Below are 24,348 nucleotides of genomic sequence, written 5' to 3'. Positions count from 1 at the left end.
CGTCATGCACAGAAAAAAACAGTGCATTTTCTCTTGTGATATGGGAAAAAATACCTCTGGCTTTTGAACACAGAATTCATCATTTGATGATTGATTTTCTGTTTACCTTTTTTTGTGGTAAAATAATAGCTTTTGTTATTTTTACTGTATTGATTTATATTGGGCTTATCACTGAAGTTGCTATCATCCTGATGCCACAGCTACGACAAGAGGCAGTATTTACATTATTTCCCTCCCATTGGCAACTCTTAAGCAAAATACTTTTAATTGATGCACAGGATCACTGTATAAACAACAGGGCCAACTTCACAGTTTTAGCATTACTTTAGCACTATCTGACATTTACTTCTAAAACCCCAAACTACTGGAGCAAGGCAATTACCCTCCAAAACTGCTTTCATTAAAAAGTTTTTCGCCTTCATGGTTTTAAAGAAAATGTAAGTGCAGGGTTTCTACAGCCAGAAGATGAATAAAAGGATGAAAAAATTGTTATACTTGCCAAGGTTTCTGATGTGATCTCAGTTTTACAGATCCATGCTAATGATTTTTGAAGCTTGAGAGGGACACTTTTGTTTATACAACTGTAATTATGGGTATGTTTGCTTAGAATCCTTAGGGAGAACTTTTTGCCCTCTTCAGTGTTTTTACATCATGTGCTATAGAATAGGCATTAACTGAATGAAGCATTAAGTAAAATAAAGTTTAAATAAAATAACTAATTTTTTCAGAGGTAAGTAGGGTCATATACATTTCTTCTAGTGGTTGAAATAAAAGTCCAATACTTACTGAACAGCCTGACTAAAGTCAAGTTTAGTAAAGTAGGCTAAAGTTATTTCTGCTAACTTACATCTTTTCTGTAATCTTTGAAAAAAAATCTTAAACCCAGGTCAACAGACAATAATTTTGATATAAAAATTGAGGCATTTGATCATAGAAAAATATAAAGGTGAAACTCTATAGCTGAATATGTACACAGTGCATGTGCATACACTTTGTATTAAAGACATTTATACATGCCTATATAATACATATACATATATACACACATGCACAGAGCCTTGTTCATGCAACTGTTAATGCACTGTTATCAAGAACACAATTATTTTCAGACTCTGAGCCTGATCCCCAGAGCATATTAGGAGATTATGTTTTACACAAAAGGGAAAGGTAGTGTAACATTATCTCTATATTTAACTACTCGTGCAGGATATGAAAGATATGCCTGGTGCTTTTGTTCCCTGAGTCAATTTAAACTTACATCTCCCCACCCCCCAACCTCCCCACCTCCCCACCCCCCATATTTTATTTTTATTTTTTTGGAAAGTGCCATCTACAGCCTTCTTCAAAGAAATGGAGGAGCAGGAAGTGGAGTCCCTTCAGCTGATAATGTATTTTTGAATTTACAAGACAGTGGACCAGGAACAGAGGGGTGGAATACAGTCCAAGAGAGCCCTGAACTACAGCCAACCACAGACTGACCAGGTGGCATTGTTTTCTCAGTGCGGAGATGCCTTCAACAAATGAGCAAAGACTTTCCAGCTTTTGGGCAGAATTGCCCTAGACTCCAGAGTAGTATGTACCCTCCTACAGTGGACCACTTTGATTATGAAAACTCATATATGTCTACTTGGATGGAAACAAATTGGTGAGAAGAGACTGCACTGGGCTTTGCAGTGTGAAGCAAATAGCTGCAGTGATAGCAACTTACTCGTGAGGGCATGGTGCTCAGGGACAAGGACACCTGACTTGATAGAGCTATGTCTCCCCTCACAATGACAAATGCCCAGAGAATTTTTGCTTTGTTCCTGAATTGTCCTCTATAGCTTCACAGTTTGGGCTTTTGAATGTGGGTTTGATATCTTCTGGCAAATGACAGAGGTGTGTTATACCCAAAGAAATATCAGATAAAGGATGCAGATCCATAATGATCATATATTTTGAAAAAAAAAAAAAAAGAAAAAAAAAAAGAGAGAGAGAGAGAGAAGAAAAAGAAGTCTTCACAATTTTAAGGAGAAAAGATTTAGGCATGTGGTTCAAGAGGCTTCCAGACTGGAAATCCCAGGATGAGTTGCCATTGTAATGTCCACACTTACATACCCTGAATACCCTGAAAAAGTACATTTATGACACACCCTTGTCCTCAGGGTTTCCTTCTGGACAGTAGATGAGTGTGGTCCAATTCCAGGTCAGATCTTAGTTTCAGGATGCTCTAGTCATCACCTGTTTTTTCCCATGGAGAAGATGCAGAACTGCTGTAGTGTCCACCATCTAAGAATGCTATTTTTCCTGAATCCTTTCTAAGGCAGACAACTCCTGCCATGCTCTGCTGACTGCACCTCCAGGGCTTTTCAAGAACAGCCATATCTTCTGGTAGAAGTGGGATGCAGTGCCCTGAAATACTAGCCTAACTTCTGGAAAGGACTACAACGGAACAAGAAAGGGCATTTATTATACCCTACTTTATTTATTCAACCCTACTTCACACGAGTAATAGCTGACCTGATAAGAAATTAGGGTATAAACATGAAATAGGAAGTTAGGAATAAATCTACAGTAATGCATTTGGCAAAAAAAGACAGAGGAATCCTTTACTTTCCTACTAACATGAAAAATCTGTTGGATGTCATCCTATCCCATTTTACCCTGGAGCTGTACAGGACAAAACAGTTTTGACACCCTTGGCGTCCACTTTGTTAAAGGGTGTGTGTACATATCATACATAGGTCTCCCTGTCACACTTCTGGGAGGGAGGAAAATATCCTCACTGTGCAAGCAGCATGCTCCCCTCTGCATCAGGTATCTCCTAACTTCCCACAGGAGCAATGCAGGTGCTGCCCCAAATCACTGGCTAGTTCTCCTCCGTTCCCTTTGGATTACGTCTTAACATTTATCAGGCCTCAGGAAGGTTTAGAGAAGTGTCGAGGCTCTGTACAACAAATCCTGAATTACATTCTGTATTGTGACTAGGAAGAAATGTAAAATAAACAATATAATTTTATTCTGTGTTTTACATGGCCTACAAATTACAGGAGGAGAAATTACATGAAAAACAATTCATCTTCAAAATTCCAATTATAGGTGTGAGGAGAAAACAATATATTTCTAAGAATTTGAAATGCAGAGCAGCTGACATAGTTTTATTTTAAAATGATAAATATTTTCAGATTGAAGTGCAATTAGTAGTGAAAATGTCATGTAGTTTTACTGTGTATGTTTGCTAATATGGCTGGCATAACTCATTTAGAAGATGCCTGCAGTGCAGAGTCCTATGCTACATATATCATAACCAAAAATACAGTACTTACATGTATATATAAAATGTACACAGAGACAACATTGCCAAACAGCCTTTTGGGACAGCCTAAAAGAATATCATTAATTTTTACAGTATACTTACACTTCTGGCTCAGTTCCAGCACTGGCTTTCTGTAAAAATCATTTCAAGTATGGAATTATGCTGTTTGCTTGCAGCAACATCACAGGAACAGTAGTGAGCCATATGTTGCTACTTAGCAACTTAGTCTATAAGTCCCAAAGCATGTACTGATTTGAAAATTGAACAGAAATGATAATTGTTGAGGGATGCTGTGAGGCGACTTGTCTTGGATTACCAAGCTATGCAGATGTTTGATGTTATATAGCAAAAGGAATAAAACTATATTTTTTCTGTCCAATAGCTGAGCTTATATTTATGTTAGCCTAAAGGCAATAAATTGATTAAAATCCTTAAAATAATAGAAGGTGATGTTTTTCTGGGTATGAACACTTTGCAATAAACAAAAAGAACTGAAGTACAAAGTTCAGCTTTTTCAGAGCAATTGAAACATTTCTTATGTCTAAATTTTATTTTATTCTGCAAGACACTTCATTTTACAGTCCCCGTATTTCTTGAAATGCTGGATTCTAGGAAGTTAGAAGGAGAAGGCAAAGCAAGCAAAGCTCACTTCTCAGGATTAGATCCAAAGAAAGGAGGTGAGCATGTCAACACGCACCAGGACCCCCAAAATCTGGCCTCTATAGTCATATAATCCTGAAGACAGCTTAATGGAAACCCCTTAGTCTCTGGTGTTCTACACCGTGACCAAGTCTGCCATCCTACCTCCCAAATAAGCTGGGTAAGACTCTGGAATTAGAAAATGATGCTCACACCTGACCCAAGTCAACACGATCCAAGCTTGAATAAAAGGTTCTGATTGGGCCATGCTTCTCCTAACATGTGGGATTCCCACTTTCGTTAACAGATGTGCATCCATTGAGGGAACTGGAGAATTTAATTCATTCCTCATTCTGACGAGATTCAAACTCTCATCTCTGACCTCACAGGGGAATAGCTGAGCTGCTGGGGATAGGAGGGAGCTTGCAGTCTTCTCCCTGAATAACGTGACTGGAAGGCTCATGAGCACAGATGGAAAATGGAAGCAGAAAACTCTATGGATTTAGTGACTAGAGTTTTATCTGGAAGAGAATTTTTTTCATCTCTTCTTACAGACTTTTTTTTTTTTTTTTTTATCATCCAGTAACAGTGAGTGGAAAATGAACCAACAGTCCTGAAAACAGGGACCAGAATGTACAGTTACATCCTTTCTTCTTCTTCTCCCTCTCCTGTAATCTATGCAATCTTGCATGCTTTATTTTCACAGCAGTGAATACCTTATTCCTGCAAAATAATCTGGATTTATCAGCAGAATGACTGTTGAAATGTTAGTTCACCAAATCTGGGTGACCACTAAATGTTTTCATCTGAGATAGGAAGTGCACTACATAAGACCTTACTCAGTACAGTCAATGGAGAATTTCTCAGTTCCTTCAGGGAATTACTAGCAGATATACTATGATATACCATAGATATACTATAGATATACTATGTATATTAGGAAGAGGTTCAGGAAGGTTTCTTACACAGTCCAAATATCTTGCCTAGACAAGAGAGGCAGGATTCCCTACATCCACTCCATTTCCTGCTCCTAGATTGGTGCATTTTTTTTTGGTCCCCTTAAAAAAAAAAAAAAAAAAAAAAAAAAAAAAGATAGATAGATAGATAGATAGATAGATATCTTATTTTTTTTTAAGTTACTATTACAGGCTTTCACATATATTTCCTTAAAAAACAAACAAGAACACTGCAACAGTGTAAGACTACTGCAGCATCAAGAGAGAACCACTGTAAGGGAAAGAAAGGAGGGTGCAACAGCTGAAGGCTGATGGCTTCCTTCAAACGGGCATAGGATGCTATTTGACTGGAGTATGCTTGTAACAAATACTATGCCTGGCTGTCATGGAAGCTGTTGCTGTATGGATCCCCAGCAAAGGACAGAGAATTCAGACACCTGCATCTGTGGTTTGAATTCTACCCGGGAGCTGGACACCCAAAAGCTAGGCTTTACCATAGTGGGTTTATAACTATATAAGCCCATTATTAGTTCTAGTCCTTAGTAACTAATCAGAGTTTTCTGTCATCTTTGAATTTGGAAATGTCACAACTGATAGATTTTTTTCCTTGAAGACAAAATAATTTGCACTTAAAATTCTAGCCCTGGATCTTTAGAGGTAGTTTAAGCACCTTACTTCCATTGAAATAAGTGAGTGTTAGATGCATAAATATCTCTAAGGATTTGGGCCTTGTTAGCACATGTAGAAACTGCATAAAAGATTAAAACTTATACTCTTAATTTTTCAATGTGCCATTTAAATTATTTAAACTACAGGCATACACAGTACAAAAATATCAACAGAAGAAAAATAATTCTGATGTATAATGTGGATTTGCAATTCTTTATTCAAAACTATTTAAGACAGACATAATGATTCTCTGAAAGGTAGCAGCTGCTTTATAACAGCAATCATTCACAGAGTTTGTATTTCTACTGTTTCAAACAAATTCAATTAGCCCTTGCACTTCAAAACCCTTAAGGCATAAATGAGATGATACTAGGCTGCTTTAATCTAATAGTAATACTAAAACTTGTCAGTACAGTTTTTGGATTAATGGTTAGAGAAAAATTAATAATATAATTTTTCATTTTTTAATCAAACAGTTCTGTTCTAAACTACCTCTGGATCTTCGAGGGTTCTTAGCTGAATAAGTTCAATCACACACAAATCCTAAATACAAGTATAGTTGGTCTCTAAAGGTATTTCAACAATAACTTCAACAGAAGACTGGGAAGCAACATGGTGGAACATTTTGAAAACAGCCTTTTTGATTGAACAGTGTAGTTCATCTCACACAGCCTCCAGCTTCCCTTGCCCCAAATGTACTGGCGTACTACGCGCTACAATTAGGTAGCCTGTCACAACTATCTGAAGAACCCTACTTTATAAGGACTTTTGGATTTGAACATATTGTCACTTTCCAGAGCTAAAATTGGAATTCCTAAACTCTGAATTTACACATAGCTTATCTACACACATTTACTGTGCAGGCAAACTAATTTCCCAACTAATGAGAGAGCATCATAGAACCCCACCAGTCCTTCCAGAAAGAGGTATATCAGACCAGCCACTGCTGGGCCTGAGACATTGCATGATCTAGCCCACAGGTCCAAATATTCAGGGCAATTTCTATTACACAATGCAACTTATCCACACCACTATCAACATCACTTGCTACTACAGAATTAATTCTTATTTTTAAGAAATAATTTAAATCTTTCCATCTTAGAAAGCTATAGCAATTTAGGGTTCAAGTGGAAGTGTTTCTGAAATGATTTTGAAACATGCATCTAATATCAGAATTAAGTGTGTATGGTTCCCCTAAAGGGAAAGGAATCAAAGATACCCATAAAGAATCCACATCACATTAAACCTTTTGGGCTGCAAGCTACACGAGACTGAATCATTTCCCTAACCCCGTTGCTAATGGTGTAACATTGGCAATGTTCCTCAGCCATACGATTAGCGTTAAAAATGCAATTCTTCAACTACAACTGGCCTAAGAGTGATAATTAAAGCTATTTGTGACATGTGTAGCTTATAATGATTAACTTGTCTGCAGTCAGATAAACAAATAACCTGCACCTGTAAAGACTTTATTTCCTGAAGGTAAAACAACTGTTTAGGAAAGATCATGCTGGCAAAACAGCTGCTTGCATTCTGGAGAGGAAACAAGGTAGTATCTTTCAACAAACGCCAACTCTGGTGTTTTATCAGCTCTATCTCATTAACTGGAAACAAGGCTTAAATGCTTTGTTTATAAATTATGATTATTCCTGATTGCAGCAGTTACTGATAGTGCCACTCATTTGCAATGCAACTCTTTGAATTTGTTTAATTACAATTTGAAACAAGGCAGAGAAGATTAATTAACCCACCTGGCTGGCTGGCACATAGTCCTGGCTTGGCTCTGTCATACTCATATACATGTTCTCACCGTCAAACTGCAAAGGAAATAATAGTAAACATTCAGCAAACTTGAATATTTTTCAGCATTGACTGAAAAAAAAACAGTAGCCATAAACTAATATTACAGCCTGGTTTTAGAGACTTGTAATTGCGTGTGTGCATCTTGTCTTTGATGTTCCTGTTGTCATCCTTATTGACCCTGGATGTCAGTGATTTGGAGTAATTAGCGCTCTAGTAATTACAGCTAGCAAGCAAGAAATGAATGGTTTCCTTTCATCTGCAATCTGTTTTAAAACAAAATGGCTCATTTTGTGCACCATGTATACATATTGCTGTTGGTTGTAATGAAGTACTAAGTGAATTGCACAGTTACTGAGAAAAGGAAGATGAGAATAGAAACTGCACTAAAATGTATCTTAATGGATTCCAACTTTAGCTTTTGAGCAGAACAAGAGTTGAAATGTCAAAACAAATTAAACCCCCTCCCATTGAAATGTTCCCATATCAGAAACTAGCAAATACATTTCCAGACAGCTTTCAGACATCTGAATGTATGAAATAGTATACCTCCTGACTGTATGGCTTAAAAGGATAGTTTGCTTGATGTGTGAATAAAATAAACTTTCATAATCAGAACTGCAAAAATACCCTTCAACAAATGAAAAACACCATTCTTGGAAACATATACAAAGCAATTTTTGGTTCTTTTTCTCCCCTCAACCACAGTTAAGAAGTAACAGAAATGTGATAGAAAGGATTTGATTAAAAACTGAGGGTGTAGATGGAGAAAAACTGTCAGAATTGAAGACTTATCCTGTATCAATACAAAGAAGTATAAAACTCATGGTTTCTTATGTAATCTGGAAAATGTCCCCACAGAACTTCCATCAGACTCACTCAAGTGGCAGTGCCAACAGGGTAACTATAGTACCAGTGCCCGTTCAGCAGGTAGGGGAAATCTTTTCAAACCTTTCAAGTAGAAATGAACAACAGCAGGAATCCCCATCCTCAGCCATCAACCACAAATATCCAGCTGTTACGAGGTCTGTTTGAAATAACTTTCACCTGACCCCTTCTGTGAATGCTTAGAGTGACATATTTTGGAAATGAGCCATCATTTTGATGACGCAGAAGCATTTTTAAAAAATCCCCAACACCGACTGAGCTTGCTTTACTCCTACGGAAGGTGGCAGTGAAATTCCTGTGGACACTTCTCAATCCATGCTGAGCTTCTCAGGATATGCTACCTTCAACGTGCAGTATATTCAGCTACACCAAGGTGGCAAAGTCAAAGTGTGGCTTTGGCAGATAGCATTTTTTGCTGAGGCAGCTGAAGAGGTTTCAGCTTCCAGCTGTTCATCCTCTTCTTCTGCCAGAGGCTACAAGCCTTGTAACAGCAGCAGTAAAAGTGAACAAGTGCCAGCTCCTGGCACAGCAGCTGCTGGCCTGCCCTTCCTGGCCAGAATTATTTAATAAAGAGTCACAGCCTATCTGTCAGAATCCCTATTTTCATGTGAGGAAAAGGATTATGCCACAGGCTCAGATCTGCCATAGGAGGTACAGTATTTCCAAAGTTTGATGGAACAAAGATAGTTGGAATAGGCCTTAAAGATAGGGAGTGATGATCTTTTAGTAAATTCATTGTTTCTTGTTTACACCTACCATTTCTTTCAGCTTTCTCAAGAATGTTATTATTTATTAAAATTCAGGGTGGAATTTAGGAGAGCATTTTTTAGTGTTTGGATTGTTTGAATGACGGAAAAAGGTCAATGCTTTGTTTCTTCTACTCAAATTGAAAGATGAAATTCTGAAGAGACATTTCACTTCCTGCGTTTGGAAACCAAGTGCCCCAGTGTTAGGTCTACGGGAGCTCAACATACTCTGCTTGTCAGACAAAAGGCTGAAAGTTGTCTTGATCACTGCGATTGGTACTTACACCCCAGAAAGATATCTTATAGCAAGATGTCAGCCTTCTTGACAGTGGTATAATGAGATCTAGCGTTGAGAAAAGGAAGTTACAGAAATTCAGATCTGAAATAAGGTACAAATTCCTACTTGTAAAAAGAAGGTAATTAATCATTTTATCAACAACAAAGTCATCATTTCTTTTAGATTTTAAAATAAAATTAGATTTTTTTTCAGAAAAGATACATTCCAACATCACATGTATTAGAAATCCTTTGGACAGTGTAGTTAAGTTGGCTAGTTATGGCAATCCTATCTGCCCTGGAGACCATGATTTCTGAAGTCTCACATTTTGAATTTCCCTCATTATAGTCATGTACTTGCTACACTGCACAACAAACATTGCTATAATTCAAATACGATGTTGCATATGCTTAGCTGCAATGAACATGAATAAATTTCTTTCCTTCACTGCATATTGGCTAGATGCAGTCCAGGGTTGTTTCAATTTATTTTGCCTTCTGTAACACCTGAGCCTGTGATTTGAGAAAAGAATCTTACTAAAGCATACTAATTTTTCAAGGATTTCCTTGTTTTGGAGGTTTGGTCAGCTGTCCTTGCTCCCAAACTTACAATCACCAAAGCTGCCTTCACAGAAAAATTTACCTAATGCCATTTTTACACGAATCTTGGAAGTTTTCATCATTCTGTGTGTTGTTCTGAGATCAGCTTCCTACTTGATCAGTGTCTTGCTACTACAAGCACAAGTGCAATCTTGGTCAATCTTGGATCTCTGCCTTTCATTTCTTTGCTTGTGGCCCTCTGAAGTTATTCAGTTCTACTATGGTCTTTGGACTTCGTAAGCATGTACCAATGAAAGTGAAAGACAAAATCTGTACCTACAGTTAAACTTCCTGACCTTTTGGCTTGACCTTAAACAAGAAATGACCTTCTACAACATTTCAGATCAATTTGTTAGGTTAAATTCTCAGAAAAATATATTGATGCATAATGTCTGTAAAATCTGGGTGATTTTTTAATATATAATAATACCCAGCAGCTTTTTGGTTTATTACTTAATTTCTTCAATATTCAAACATGGAGTTAAGTCACTGCAATATTTAGCCTTTGTTTCTTAGAAGTATGTGCAAAACTTTTTAATAGGTTGCATAGTTCAATAAGATTTGATGGAATATGTATTTTCTGTAGTGTTTATATTTGCAGGATGCAGGCTGTAATGTATTAGCTAACACTAACACTGTTGTCATGTTAGTACTTATACTACATGTACAGCAATATAAATTATTATCTGCCCTCAGACTAGTGCAGTGTGGTGCATGGCTCCTTGGTGGTCCTTAAGACATCAAACATGAGCATGCAAGCCAACTGTAAACTTGAATGACAAAGCATATACACATACGCTTTCTACAGCAGGTGTTCAGGAGACACCTCCTGTAAATTCTCAATGTTTACTAAAATGTTTATAAAATAGGGAAATTATGATTTATGTAAACCAAAGCTGAAAAAAAAAAAAAAAGTTCACTTCAATGCTGAATTGTTTATTCATCATCTCTTCCAAAGAAGTGTGGAATACAGATGACCCATACACCCCACCCCAGTGGGGAAGAAAAAAAAGGTACACAAGCCTTCAATGACAGAAGAGAAGTTCAGAGACACTGATGCAGTGTATGGTATCCATGCTTCCCTCTCTCTTCCCCAAAAATATGAGTAGTCCCCACTGAAACAATAAACTCTGAAAAAAATGCCAACAGCATGATCATCTGGAAAGTCCTACAATTTACTTGCCCAAGGTGTATCAGAAGCTTCCAAAACAGGTCCCTAAACATCAGAAATGAATACTCTTTCCAATATTAAATTATTTCACCTTCTTTTAACTCATGAGAGGTCTATGTGGTTGGTATTCAACTCTATATAGTCTTATTCAACAGCAGTTCAAGCAGCTTATCCAGATAGACAGCGAGTCAACAGATCAGCAGATATGACCCAAAGATGTCTTCAACCACATTTTATTCTTCCAGGTTACACTCTGTGCCTCCAAAATTGTCTTATTTTACTCATCATCCCAGGTCTACAAGAACCTTGTATTTGCTAAACTTCCCCACCATTCACTGTGCTTGATTTTAAGCAAACAAATTGCACAAGCATCACTTAACCTGTGGATGATTCACCCAAACACAACAGATGAAACACAAAGGAAGGCAGTTAAATGAACTGTCTTTTTTGAACCTATGTATGTTGTATATATATCATGTGACATTTCATCTAAAGCTTTCCCAATGTGTCTCCAAGATCCTTCAGTATCATTAAGGGCAGACTTCAAAATCTTTCATTTTAATCTATTAAAAGTGAATGCTAATACAATATTCTGATGTGTGATAATAACTATTCTTGACAACATTTCTTTTCATATTAAAGTGTAACTGCATGAGAAGTTTGGGTGAGAGCAAACTAAGAATATGACTGCATTGTAATATGAAAAAATATATATCTTGGAGCCGTTTATATTCAGAATTGCGTCATATTCTTTATCTTAATTATTATTATAAATAAAACATTCAGGCAACACTGTGGCATTGCCAGTTAGAATCTCCTGTAGAATAAGCCTTTTTAAGACAAGTTACAACATTCAGCAAGCAAAAACATGCACAAAATATTCAAGCACTGTTATAAAATGCAATTTACTCATATAAGTTAGGAACATACATAAGCATGCTTGACTGCTACTGATGCAAGAATTATGACAGAGTTCAACAAATGTCCAGAGTGCTAAGGCTGTTTTATTAGGCATGGTTTTATCAAAGGATCCAAAGGTGGCTTTACTTTCCCATTAGTGTGGCATAGCATTAGTTGTAGGATGTAGCAATGGCCATGAAGCCTGCTTTCACTTTTCCACTTTTGTGGCAGACAAATCTGTCAGCATTTCTGTATTTTTCATTCTTTGTTTATATGTGATTATGTCACAAAGACACTACAACAAGGCTGCACAAAAATAAATAGAGAACAAAATTACTCATGTTGATACCAACTTAAAGAATCTTCGTCATAGCCTACATATACAGAGGAATTTGGAAGACAAAAAAGGAAGACAGGGCAGAAAAAAAATGGAAGGGGCTGAAAGCCAAAGAAAATAGCTGGAAGCAGAACATATATTTTTACTGCTACCTGTATGTGCATATACTGTGATTATAAATACATAGGTATACCTGCACTAACGTCATGTACCTAGTTGAGCTGACAATGGCCACAGGGATGCACGGGTTCAGCATGGGCTTCCAGCCTAACTAGGTATCCTGTTGTCCCCACAGGCTACCTTTTTCTATGCCAAGTAACTATCTTCATTGCCAGGGTTATCTGTGCTATCTGGATTACAAGGAGAGTGGATTTTCAGTGTCTTTTTCTCTCTTGCTTCTTGCAACCACAAACTTCTTTAGTGTTGTTGGGAGAAGTATTTATTTTGCTTCTTTTTCATTCACAGCTTTTGTCTTCTGAGGGAATTGCATATTTGCTTTCTGTTTGTATACGTACATATATCTGCCCTACATTCTGCAGGCATAGTTAAATTAGCCAAGAGAAGAGAAAAAAATATCAAGCACATGGATCCTTGAACTGATGCTGACCTGAGCTTCTCCTAGTTATACTGAAAAGCAGAACAATGTTATAGTACTATATCTTGTCCAACTGCGATGTAGGCAGGGAAGCATGATGAACACTAGCACATATGGTTTTTGAAGCCAAAACAAGCTTGGTGATGGGTTGGGGGGAGCAGCGTGGGACATTATTTTTTGTACAAGTGCATCTCAATGGAGAGATCCTGAAATGGAAAGATTAAAGGAGAAGAAGCAAGGGGAGAAATCACAGAATTGGTGAAAGCTGTTGTATTTTAAAGGTTCATTTGCTGTGTAAAGCCACTTGGACTAGACTACTCAATTTCTTCAAAGGATGTTGCTGTGTTAATAATCACAATCTGACTACAAATGTCTTCCACTTTAGATTGGAACTGGAAGCTATATTTTATTGTAAACTTCAGCTATACCCTCTAACTGTAGCTTCCCTTGCTCTGTCAGAGCTACAACACTGTATTTTATTTTACAAAAATGTTGGAAGTACACTGTAGAAAAAGATTATTCATTTCTAGTGATTTAGTGATTTTAGTGCTTACAGGTTATAGATACCATTTTTAACTTACATTATCTAAAAACCACTAATCCCGAAAAGGCTTTAAAACTAAGCAATTTCGTTCATTTTAAACCAAATGCCAAGAGTGGACATTGTGTCAGGTTGCTCAGTGACAGAATGACATTTTATTTTACTAAGAGCTCCTGAAAAGAGACTAAAATAATGATGGGATCCAATATAAATCATTAAATGGCTATGCTAAAGAAACAGTTGATCTTGTTATGGCAACTATTAAAGGTAAAAACGGTTATGTTCTGTAAACAATACTGCATGATGGAAAACCCCTTTCTTGATACAGTCTGGGAGAACAGCATGCCTGTATGAAATTGAAACTCCATTTTGTCTCCTGAACTCCATTTTGTATTCTGAACTGAATGCATGTTTAAATTTGCCCAAGACAGGTTGCAGTAATGCATTCCAGACAGGCACCCTTTCTGGGAAAGGAGCCTGACACCTCGCTGAAGGACTATCACAGGAAAATTGTCAAAAAACAATCTAGTACTATCGACTTTGATTGTGTCTGCTCTGCCGTCTTCCTTTCCTCCTTCCAGGACTGTTTTTCAAAAGTGAAGATTACTGGAGGACTATGACATTGCGTGAGAATGCCTGAATGGAGGACCATTGCAAAAAGAAATTGAATTCACAGAGCTGGATGTTCCTGTATGGCCCAAGGCAGGTGATTACTGCAGACTGGCGTATCATGGAGAAGTCCCGTCCCACCTGGAACACTAAGGGTCCTCCAGGTCATGGAAAGCTAGGAATGCCAAGCATTAAGAGAGGAGATGGCGTATCTCAGGATTGTTATTTTTATTCACTTTAATTCTGTAACAGGTTTTCAAGAGTAAAGTATTAGGAAAATGATTTATAAATCCTACATTTTCATTTTCTTACATTTTACCCGAACAGTCTAAACCAAGAATGTGGGGAATGATATGTTTAATTAATCCAAGTATGGTGATGCGTGGGTTAGACATATTGTCACCCGTACTCCTGCTACTCTTGTGAAAGGACAGGCACCCTGTTGCCTCAGACACGTCACTTACTTTTTTATTGTATGGGAAGTGTCATCTGCCAGGAGCATCTGCCCTTCATGAGAGATTAAAGACATGACTGTAGGCCTTGTTTAGACAAAGCTTCAGAGAGCTAAAATGAGAGCAGGTGCTTTCTGCTCCCAGGTGGAGGTGGGAAGGAATCTGTCCCCATCTCGATGGCTCCCTAGGGAGTGGGAGTGAGCCATGAGTTGGGTGGGCATGGGCAGTGTGCCACAGAGCTGGAAGCGAGGGTGCTGCGTCTCAGAGAAAGGCTGTCAGACGTCTGTACTTAGGAAAAACATCAACAGTGACAAAACTCTCTCTGCCCTAAGCACCCAAAGGACTTTGATACACGTAGGATTCAGTGCTTGGATCAAAGCTTGATAGCAGACTAGCACTGTACTGTGTCTTTTCTACAGCCTGTCTTTCAAAGTGGAGATGATTTGAAAATACTCTGCTTGATTCTCCTAAAATTAGACCATTTTTGTCTCATTTTCCATTTATAAGACACACTATCATTTCAAAAAGTATAGGCAGCCCTGTCAAAGTTTTCTTTCAGAATTTTATCTCTATGCCATAAATACCTACCCCAGATCTTCTATCATTGTGTTCCCTAAGCTAACTCACTATTTATTGATCTGGTTGTGAGAATGAGAAAGAACCAGAGGGTTTCCGGAGTACGTTCTCAGAGGTGGCAAACTGACTGAATATCTAAATATACACTGGTAGTTAAAACCTGAATGATGGCACTACAGCATTTGTGTTTTTCCTGCACTTAATAGAGGTTAATGTGGAAGGGGAGAGGAGGTGAAGGGGGGTGTTTAGCTTCCCGCTTGGAGCCTGCATGTGTCAATGCCTGACAGAGCCTTGAAGTTGTTAGCCTTCACGCAGAGCACTAGCTGAATGAGGTTACAGTGCTGAGCACAGCGGGCTAATAGAAGTAGGATCAGACTGATAGGAGGAGTGGCAGAGTCTGGGCACAGCAGAACGTATCAAAGACAGCCCAGGGGAGAGCGGGTACTGTATTAGTCCTTTGTGCACATTTAAATAGAAGACAGTGAGCATGCAGAGATGAACTCTGAACTCACTCAGCTGGGTTCTTGCTCCTTTTAACCTTGGGTGTTAAATAAAATTAAAAAAAAAAAAAAAAAAAGTAAAATAAAAATAAAACCCAACCACATAATGCACTGTAGTCTGGACTCCTATGCTAAACTATCTCTTGCATATTGAGCACTCATTAAATAAACATACTGAGATCAAAGTGGCAAATGCTTTTGTTATTATTTTACTCAATCCACACTAAATTATAGATGTAGCCACCCACTGGGAAAATAAGGTGATAAGGTGGAAAGGTTTGAATAACTACGATTAGACCTTTCTTTTTCTGACCACAGTAGCTGAGAAAATTTGTTTAACCTGATAGGCTTATAATATTTTCCAAGCCCAATGCACCTGGACAATTTCTTGGCAAGGTCTCATCCTGCATCATGGAAGGTGAGGGGAATTTTGCCATTGCTATTTGGATGGGAAATGGATCAGGTAGAATGGCAAGTATCAGAGTTTTGGCTGTTAATTTTTATCATAGATTCTCACACAATGCTGTGTTTTGGATTTTTGAGAAAAAACGGTGTTGATAACGGACTGATGTTTTTGCTGTTGCAGACCAGTGTCTACACAGAGCCAAGGCCTTTCCAGCTCCTCATGCTGCCCTGCCAGTGAGGAGGCTGGGCGTGCACCACGAGCTGGGAGAGGACACAGCCAGGGCAGCTGGCCCAGGATGGCCAGAGGGATGTGTCATACCATAGGGCATCATGCTTGGCAATAAAGGCTGGAATAAAGAAGGAGGAAGGTGGGGATGTTGGAAGTGATGGCATTTGTCTTCCCAAGTGGCTGAACAACTGCCTGCCAATGGGAAGCAGCAAATGGAGTCCTGGTTTGGCTTTGCTTGTGTGCATGTGGCTTTTGCTTTACCTAATAAACTGTCCTTATCTCAACCCATGAGCTCTTACACTTTTACCTGTCTGATTCTCTCTCCCATCCCACTTGCAGAGAGAGTGAGAGTGGCTGCATGGCATTAAGCTGCCTGCTGGTTTAAACCACAGCAGTAAGATAATAGGGCCCTTCTTAATTCCGAGTTTCTAGAGCCATTTTTTTGTTGATATTCAACTTTGTCTTGTCATTTCAAATGATGAATTATATAATAAAGCACAGAAAAGCTTAATAAAAGGGTTCTACAGAAAGCAAACAGAGGACAAAAGAAAAAGTCAGGTTTTATACATCCACATGCAGAGCCCCCTGTGCTGCAGTATGCCAGAAGAGAGGCTCCACAGACCTTAGCGAATGAGTTTTGCACAAATAGGACAAAACCATTCCCTTGCATGACTACAGTGGGAGCTGTGTTCAGGGACCCATGGACAGAATTTGACCCACTATGTTATTTATAGAGCGAATGGAGTGTATATATAGATCCTGTGGGAAAGTACATCTGCTTCTACACAGCAGAAACTTAGAAATAAAATGGGCTACAACAACAATAACAACAAAAGCACAAGCAAAACTCTACCATTACTCTGAAAACCCTATGGCAGAAGGACATTAGAAGTAAACTGAAGGTAACAATTGTCTGGTAACTAGAAAATCTTGCCTACATACTGCTATGCCTCATATTTAAGAGTAAGGAAAGCCATAGCATACTTATAAATGTAATTTTAAAAAGTTAAAGAAAGGCTTCATCAGGTAAGACGAACTTCAGTACTCTAGACCAATGTAGAAGGTCACTTGAACTTGTGCATAATGTGCATTAAAATCATCCCATTAAAGGGAATGAGATTGTGAGACTACTTAAAATCAAGCACCTATTCAAATTTGTGATGAGATAGGGCCCAATATCTCAGAAATGTACAGGAACACACATAAAATGGTGAAGTATGCGCCAAACACAAATGGGACAAATCAGCTAAAATTTCTGGTAAACCAAATTATTTAGCACAGTGTGACAAGGTCTTATTAGGTACAACTAATTGAGATCTGGAGAGGGTGATAACAAAAATGACTAATTGCAAGGGTTTAGCAAAACACAGACATCTGTTAAATAACAAGGACTTCTCATGACAACTATAACGTGTTGTAGGGCTAATAAATGATCATAGTTCACCAAAACAGCTATTGTTACAGCTATGTGGACAGTTCTGCTTCTATTCGCAGTTACTCTGGTATACGAGGAGCTCCATTAAATTCAGTAAAGAATTAAAATAAAAAGCTACAGCTGTATCTGTCACCCTGCTACCAAAATCTCTTAAAGACAACAAATATTCCATCTCCTCTTCCTTCCCACTTGCAGAAACAGCGCTAGCACAGGCTGCTGTTTTTTGTGACCAGAATGCTCTGAATCTATTACTGTTGTACGTTCCTCACAGCAAATCAGATAGCAAAAGTTACTTAAACCTGGCATTATCAGCACCATGGCTGCAGCCTTTCCAAGATGCCATGCGTATCAGCAAGAGACAGTCCCGTTGGTGCTGGAAAGAAGCTCCCTGGACAGGCAAATCCATCCCCAGAATAATAGCAGAATAGGTTTCACACAGAATCTGTGAAGCCTTATTGTCAAGTTCTGCCTTGGATGCAGTTCCAGCAATGGTGTTTCCATGCATGTTCCCCTTTTGTTTCAAACTCTTCAGCAATTTTACTGTTTTATTTTCAGACCTTTTTTCATCCTTCCATTCTGCTGAGACTAATGACTCTTACCTTCTAGTAACACTTCTGAACACACTCACATAGATATTCTGTCCTCTTCTTTAGGAACATTATTTTAAGTTACTTCAACTTTCTCTGACGTGATTTTTGTTTGTTTGTTTGTTTTTGTTTTGTTTTGTTTTGTTTTCCCAAACATTTCCTCATTTGTAACCACTTAAGTGCATGCTACTTCACCGATATCTTTTTCACCACTTCATGTGCTATGCAAAATGAATGTTTGAATATGTGTTCTCTATTCCCAGATATTTCTTTCAGCACAGTTTCACCACAGGGCTCATCCAGATCGTGGGTATGTATCAGCCTCTTCCTCCCAACACATCATTTAGAACACACTGTTTTTCCCAGCCCTTAATAAATGAAACCTATTAAAGTTTCACCTGACATACACAGTAGCATGGAAAATCACAGGGAGGGTAGATAGCATGATCTCTGACAAATGGTGAAGACCTAAGCTGCAAGGATTTTGGCCCAAGTCATTTCCACATCCTTCCTCAAATCACCAAAATTTCTTGAGATTTCCAAGATGAATCTTACAATGAAACAGACTTTTAAACACTTTTTACATGCAAAAATGAAATAGTCCTCTTCCAGAAAGATATGACAGGTCAAGCACGCAGCAGCACTGTGGGAAGCCCTGGCTCAGTCCTGCTCTAGTATTCCCAATATACCAATATACCAATTCATCACCATGGCCACATAGTCTTAGGATAGCCACATGGAGGACAGCATCACTTCTTATGCCCGTGAACTCTCCAAATACACTTGATGTAGATTTAAATTCATTTCTCTAGTATCTAGCTGAGTGCTCCCACTCACAGGATTTATTTGTTAGGTCTTTCCAGTTCTGTACAGAAATAACATCTTGACCCCAAGAAGATTTTTTTTTTTTAAAGGATTTTTTTTTTAATAGAAAGGTGAAAATGGTAATGCTGGCTTTGTCAAATTAGTATTATTAATACTATGTCACTTCAAAATGTCCTGTCTTGTATTTTTGAATTCCCTGACTGCATCACAACAGTTTCAGCTCCATTACACTGGAAAGGGCCATGCACATATATGAGGGAAGAGGTGCTTTTTCACTGGTGATGGTGAAAGGAGCTCCAGCATGGGCTCCTTGCTGGGAGGCCAAGCTGCAGCAGAGCTATCATCACTCACAGTCATTCAGCACATGCCATTGCTCAGAGGGACAATACTACTCTGCATTCCTACAGGTACAAGAAGAGCTATGGATGAGGAGGCCATGTGCTCTGCTGCCCCCTCTTACTTGGGGTGGCAAGGTTTGCTTTAAAACTACCAGTTCCTGAAAAGTAAGCATTTTCAAAGTGGACCACAACACTGATATAGCAACAAAATCCTTCGAACACAGTAGGGATGCTTTTAGAAGGATAATCCTACAGTTCGCACAGCCTCTGAATTCAGTGCACTGAAATAGAAGCAAAACTTAGTATTTGCTAATCTTACAAGAATTATAACAATCTTTGTTATAACCACTGTTAATGAGCTGACATAATTTTAAAATAAATGCATAATATAACAATGTGATTAAAGCTTGATGGAGCTGTTCTTATGCTTTTATGATATAAAATGGCTTTTTATTAGCTTTTGATGTTTCATTTTCCCCACAGCATCACAATATCTGCTTCTGTTTTACCCAATTGTACAATAATTGTTGTTTAACTTCAGCAGTCTCATAGCCTAGTCAGACTCTTTACCGATTTTATTAATCAACAGAAGTACTCTATAACATTAATGTCATAGAAAATCTGCCTTGTGTTTTTAGTGCCCCATATTACATTCTCTCACCTCTCTGTATAAGCTACTGAATTTTTAATACACCGTCCTCCTAATTTGATAAAATCTGTGATGAAAATTATCATAATCTTCTACGCCTAAAAACCATTAAATGAGTGCACATTACACTTGAAATAAATGGCTTGAATAATTTTGTTTTAAAATGTTCTTTGTATTTGGAAGACTGAAATGCACACAAACAATATCATTGGGAGAAACCCACTGAAAATGGTTGTGCTTACGATTATGACTCTACTCAGAAATTTTCTTCACATGGTCAAGCTAATTTCCAAGCTAAACTTTCCAAAATTAAAATAACTTAATTTTGTAGTTATTACATCAAAAATAAAGAGGGAACAGAGAAAATCAAATGGACAAATCATGCCCTGATTTGCAGATATAATACTCCAGCAGAAACACAACAGCTACATAAACATTACCAAAAACATATTTGCTCCTTCCTTCCCATATTAAAAAGCACACAAAGCACCAGTTGAAATGATCTTGTATCTGATGATGGAATAAGAACATCACTCAGAACAGAGCATCTTTTCATAAATGGGGCCTGTACCACGGTAGTCATTGGGGTCTATGCTGGTATCATAGAATCATAGAGTAATAAACTATCTTCAGTTGGAAGAAACCCACAAGGAACATGAAGTCCAACTCCTGGTTCCACACAGGACCACCCAAAAATCAAACCAAAAAAATCATACCAAAACTTGGTGTAATTCAATTGATTTCAAGACAAACGTCAAGAGAAACATCCGTGAATCAAGCCTGGCAAATTAAGCTCTACCTGAGGTACAGCTTGCCTTTTTCTTATTTTTAGGGAATTCATTAAATAGGCTCATGCATTCAGCACACAGTCCCTTTTGGTGTCAGCAACAATCTGTTCTGTGATATTCATCTCAGACAAGTATTAAGAGGCTCCAGAGTTTTGCAGAGGCTCTGGAGTCTTAATAGTTGAATTCATAAATCGCTAGTCATAGAATATCACTGTTACAATACTGTTTCTTCCTGCACTCTACGGTTCTTTTCATGCTCCCAACATTCCCTTATGTCAGCGCCTACACGTCAGATGTTCAGAAATAATAACAGTGTACAAAAATGTGCCATCATTAGATTCATGTTTTGATAGAAAATTAATTTGGTATTTTATTCATTCATTTGCAATAGTAACTATTGCCTTGGAGAGTAGAGCACAATGTGATTAATTTTGCAATATTTTCAGATCATATTAGTAATACACAGTTTTGTAAGTGTTTTGACATGTCTAACAGTTTAAGTCATAATCAAGATTTTGCAGTTCAGAAGTTCTTTTAGCTATGTGAGCCCTTACAAGCTGGAATAGTCAGAACATTGATTTAAAAGCTGTGCAAGTATTTCATGCATTACAGTGCATCACTGGAGATCTTTTGTTAACACAGAAAGTAATGTGAATTATGTATCTGATTTTATTTCTTACTGTTAAACACAGCTCATTGGAAATGTATAACCACCTCTTTTTAAGAATACAAAGTAAAAGCAATGCCATGTATTATGCTACAGCAGGTAACTCAGTGTCTAAGATAGGATTAGCCAACAGATTTATCAAGTGGCCTCTAAGGAAAGCAGAGTTCAAGTCTGGGCTCATCAATAATACATAAATAAACTGAACAATTAGGTACAAAGTAGCTATCTTGTCAGACAACTTATTAACCAATAAATGATATACTCACTGCAGACAGTGTAAAAAGGAGAGATACGTAAAGATAGTAGAAGAAGCCTGGAAAAGAGAAGAAGGCATTGTGCTTTTCAGTATGTTTGTGGACTTGTTAATCGTCTTCAACTCACCAACTCACCAGCCCTTGCTGAGAGCTGTGATATGGAGACAAGGGGAGAGGAAGGATTCAGCAACTCTGCTCTACTCTGAGTTAGCTTTTTTTTTTTTTTACAATAATACATTCCACTTTTCCAGTAGACAACTACTACAACATCAACATCAACTATTTAATATGCAAATTTTGCACAAATAAACAGCCGTCCCCAGTGTGTAGTATCACTGCTGGGCATGGATGTAATGTGGTCTCACTACTGAGATGCACCAGTTCCCAGGAAAGAATGAAAGCTGTCAGGTTTACATCTGTCTTATGCAACAACAACATGTTTTTAAAAGGCATCTGTATGTTAGCAAATGTCAGAATATGAGCCATTTGTTCCTTCTTTACTATCAACAAACTCAAATTTGTTTTTCTCTTCTGCGCTGGTCTGCACTTTTCCATCAGAAACAAGGAGACTACAGGTACGAAGGGTTGTTGCTAATTTTTCCTCAGCCAAGCAAAACAAAAACATCTTCATTTCATTTAGGATCAACAAGCAAGCAAGCAACTTAGTCCAAATAAAATCTTTTCATACACACATATCTTCCTCAGCTCAGAAATTACAAACATTTGAAGTACAGTTTTCAGGATTTAACTTAGAATAAAAATCGTATTTACCTAATATATATATTTTATATTTATATCTATATTTATTTATTTTTATTTTATACTTATATATATAATTTACTCTTTCATGCCTAAGTACTCCAAAGTGCTTTCCAAATATTGACTAGATTCTGCCCTTACTCTGTGTTCAGTGCCCTTTGACTGCAGCAGCCATTTTGAAGGGTATCCATGAAAGAAGACTTCAGGCCTTACACACTTCATTAGCCGAAATGTAAATTACCAGTGAAACAAAGCCACTTCTGTAGAGAAAATGGGATTGCTCAGGAATACCTTTTAATGCAGTATAAAATTCTACAATTTATAAATATCTTTACCAGATGGACAAGCAATTTGGATGAACTGAGAAGGTTTGCAGTGACTTCACTGCATTGTTGTTGTGCCTCAATTATACAAGACGGGATTTTAAGACTGCTCTTTTTATGTCTTGTCCAAAGAAAAGTGGCACCTGAGGTGTAATATTCCCCTGCTACTTAGGGAGACAACTTCTTCTCAGTCCCAAAAAGTCCTCCTATGCCTCTCTGAAGCTCTTACAGAATTCACGTTTTGCCTCCCCAAATTAGACAGATGGCAGCTGATGCAAGCACATCACCTGCATCTCACCCAGGTAATGAAATGAAAGATTGAAGTGGTGGGAAGACAGGTATCAAAACTGAACTTCTGACTGTGGCAGTAAATTTCCACAACAGGTCAGCTGAACTGCTTAGACGATGCAGCTATTTCTTCCTGCTGCCTATAAAGGGACTCTAAGACAAACATGTCAGACTCAAGATGCTGAAAAGCTGTAAGATGAATCTGAACCATGAAGGATGCACCATGAAGTGAAAGGGGAGTGGGAAAAAACAGCATACAGAGTTCAGTACCAGGACCACGTGTCCTCTCTGCTCTCCATCCCTGAAGAGCTAAAAAAAACATCACCAATGCACGGGGAAGCTCCATCAAAATCCCCTTTCTTTGCTTCTCCTTAAGATCAGTGGTAGGGATTATGAGGACACACCATAGTTTTGCGTGCTGTATTAAAGGATTTCCTTGCCTGAGGGAAATTGTTTTGTTCATGGGACACTTTCCCCAAAAGTCAGGAGGAATAAGGAGTGGGTTGGATCACAGGGACTGGATGCAGGTGTTTTATACAGTGCTGCCTGCAGAATCAAACTGGCAAAAGCAGTCATGCAAGACCTTCCCAGTGAAGAATTTCCACTGCTGTAGTCAATCTGCAGACAGGTTGATGGCACTGCAGCACAAAATGATTCCACCCCTGCCTGCAAATCCAGCCTCGTATTTATTAGTGCAGACTGCTAGTGAAAGAAGAAACAATTTAGCACAATGTTTAAGAAGCAACATAGACTTCTGAATTGCTATAGGATAATTTGTACTGTGTATATGAGTCTTGCAGAACTGTGAGACGCCTTGATCCATTTCATATAAAACTTGGCTGAAAATATGTTCCTCTGAGTGAAGTATAAGATGATAAAAATGTGATTAAGGTACACTGGCAATTTCACTTTGGCAACTTTATGCTGTGCTTTTGGATTCCTGTATATATAATGTTTGGCCCTTTTCTAGTTGATAGTCTATCAGTTGAAGTCTCTACATATACAAACATTAATAAACTCACAGACAATAAAATAAAAGCAGTCCAAAACTACATGCTATAATCTCTCTCTTTAAAAATAACTGTAGGAAGTCGTAATGTACAGTTTATAATTATGATATCCAAAGAATTTCTGTTCATTGAAGCCAAAGGAAATTGCTTACTACAGAACTAAGAATGCGATAAAAAGAAAATTAGGCACTGGCCCTGAAGCTCAAAAATTGAGTAAATCACTTATTTCCCCAAGCAGAAA

The 24,348-nt window shown here is 38.0% G+C and overlaps 1 protein-coding gene across 9 annotated transcripts in view; it reads right to left on the bottom strand.

Moving 5' to 3' along the window:
- Positions 1-24,348, bottom strand: part of TOX (thymocyte selection associated high mobility group box) — a 223,865-nt gene that overhangs the window by 103,664 nt on the left and 95,853 nt on the right. For 8 of the 9 annotated variants that reach the window (XM_005012134.6, XM_013092644.5, XM_038174659.2 and 5 more), the window contains one exon: positions 7,311-7,376. In XM_005012134.6, coding sequence (XP_005012191.1) covers positions 7,311-7,376 — 66 coding nt within the window. Of the gene's footprint in view, positions 1-7,310; positions 7,377-21,739; positions 21,783-24,348 lie in introns of those variants that run through there. The other variant, XM_072034582.1, reaches the window with a different exon arrangement.

The sequence above is a fragment of the Anas platyrhynchos genome, chromosome 2 (genome assembly GCF_047663525.1).
Source record: "Anas platyrhynchos isolate ZD024472 breed Pekin duck chromosome 2, IASCAAS_PekinDuck_T2T, whole genome shotgun sequence".
Taxonomy (NCBI): Eukaryota; Metazoa; Chordata; class Aves; order Anseriformes; family Anatidae; genus Anas; species Anas platyrhynchos.
The sequence above is the reverse complement of the archived record's forward strand: the minus strand, read 5'-3'. Positions and strand labels throughout refer to the sequence as shown.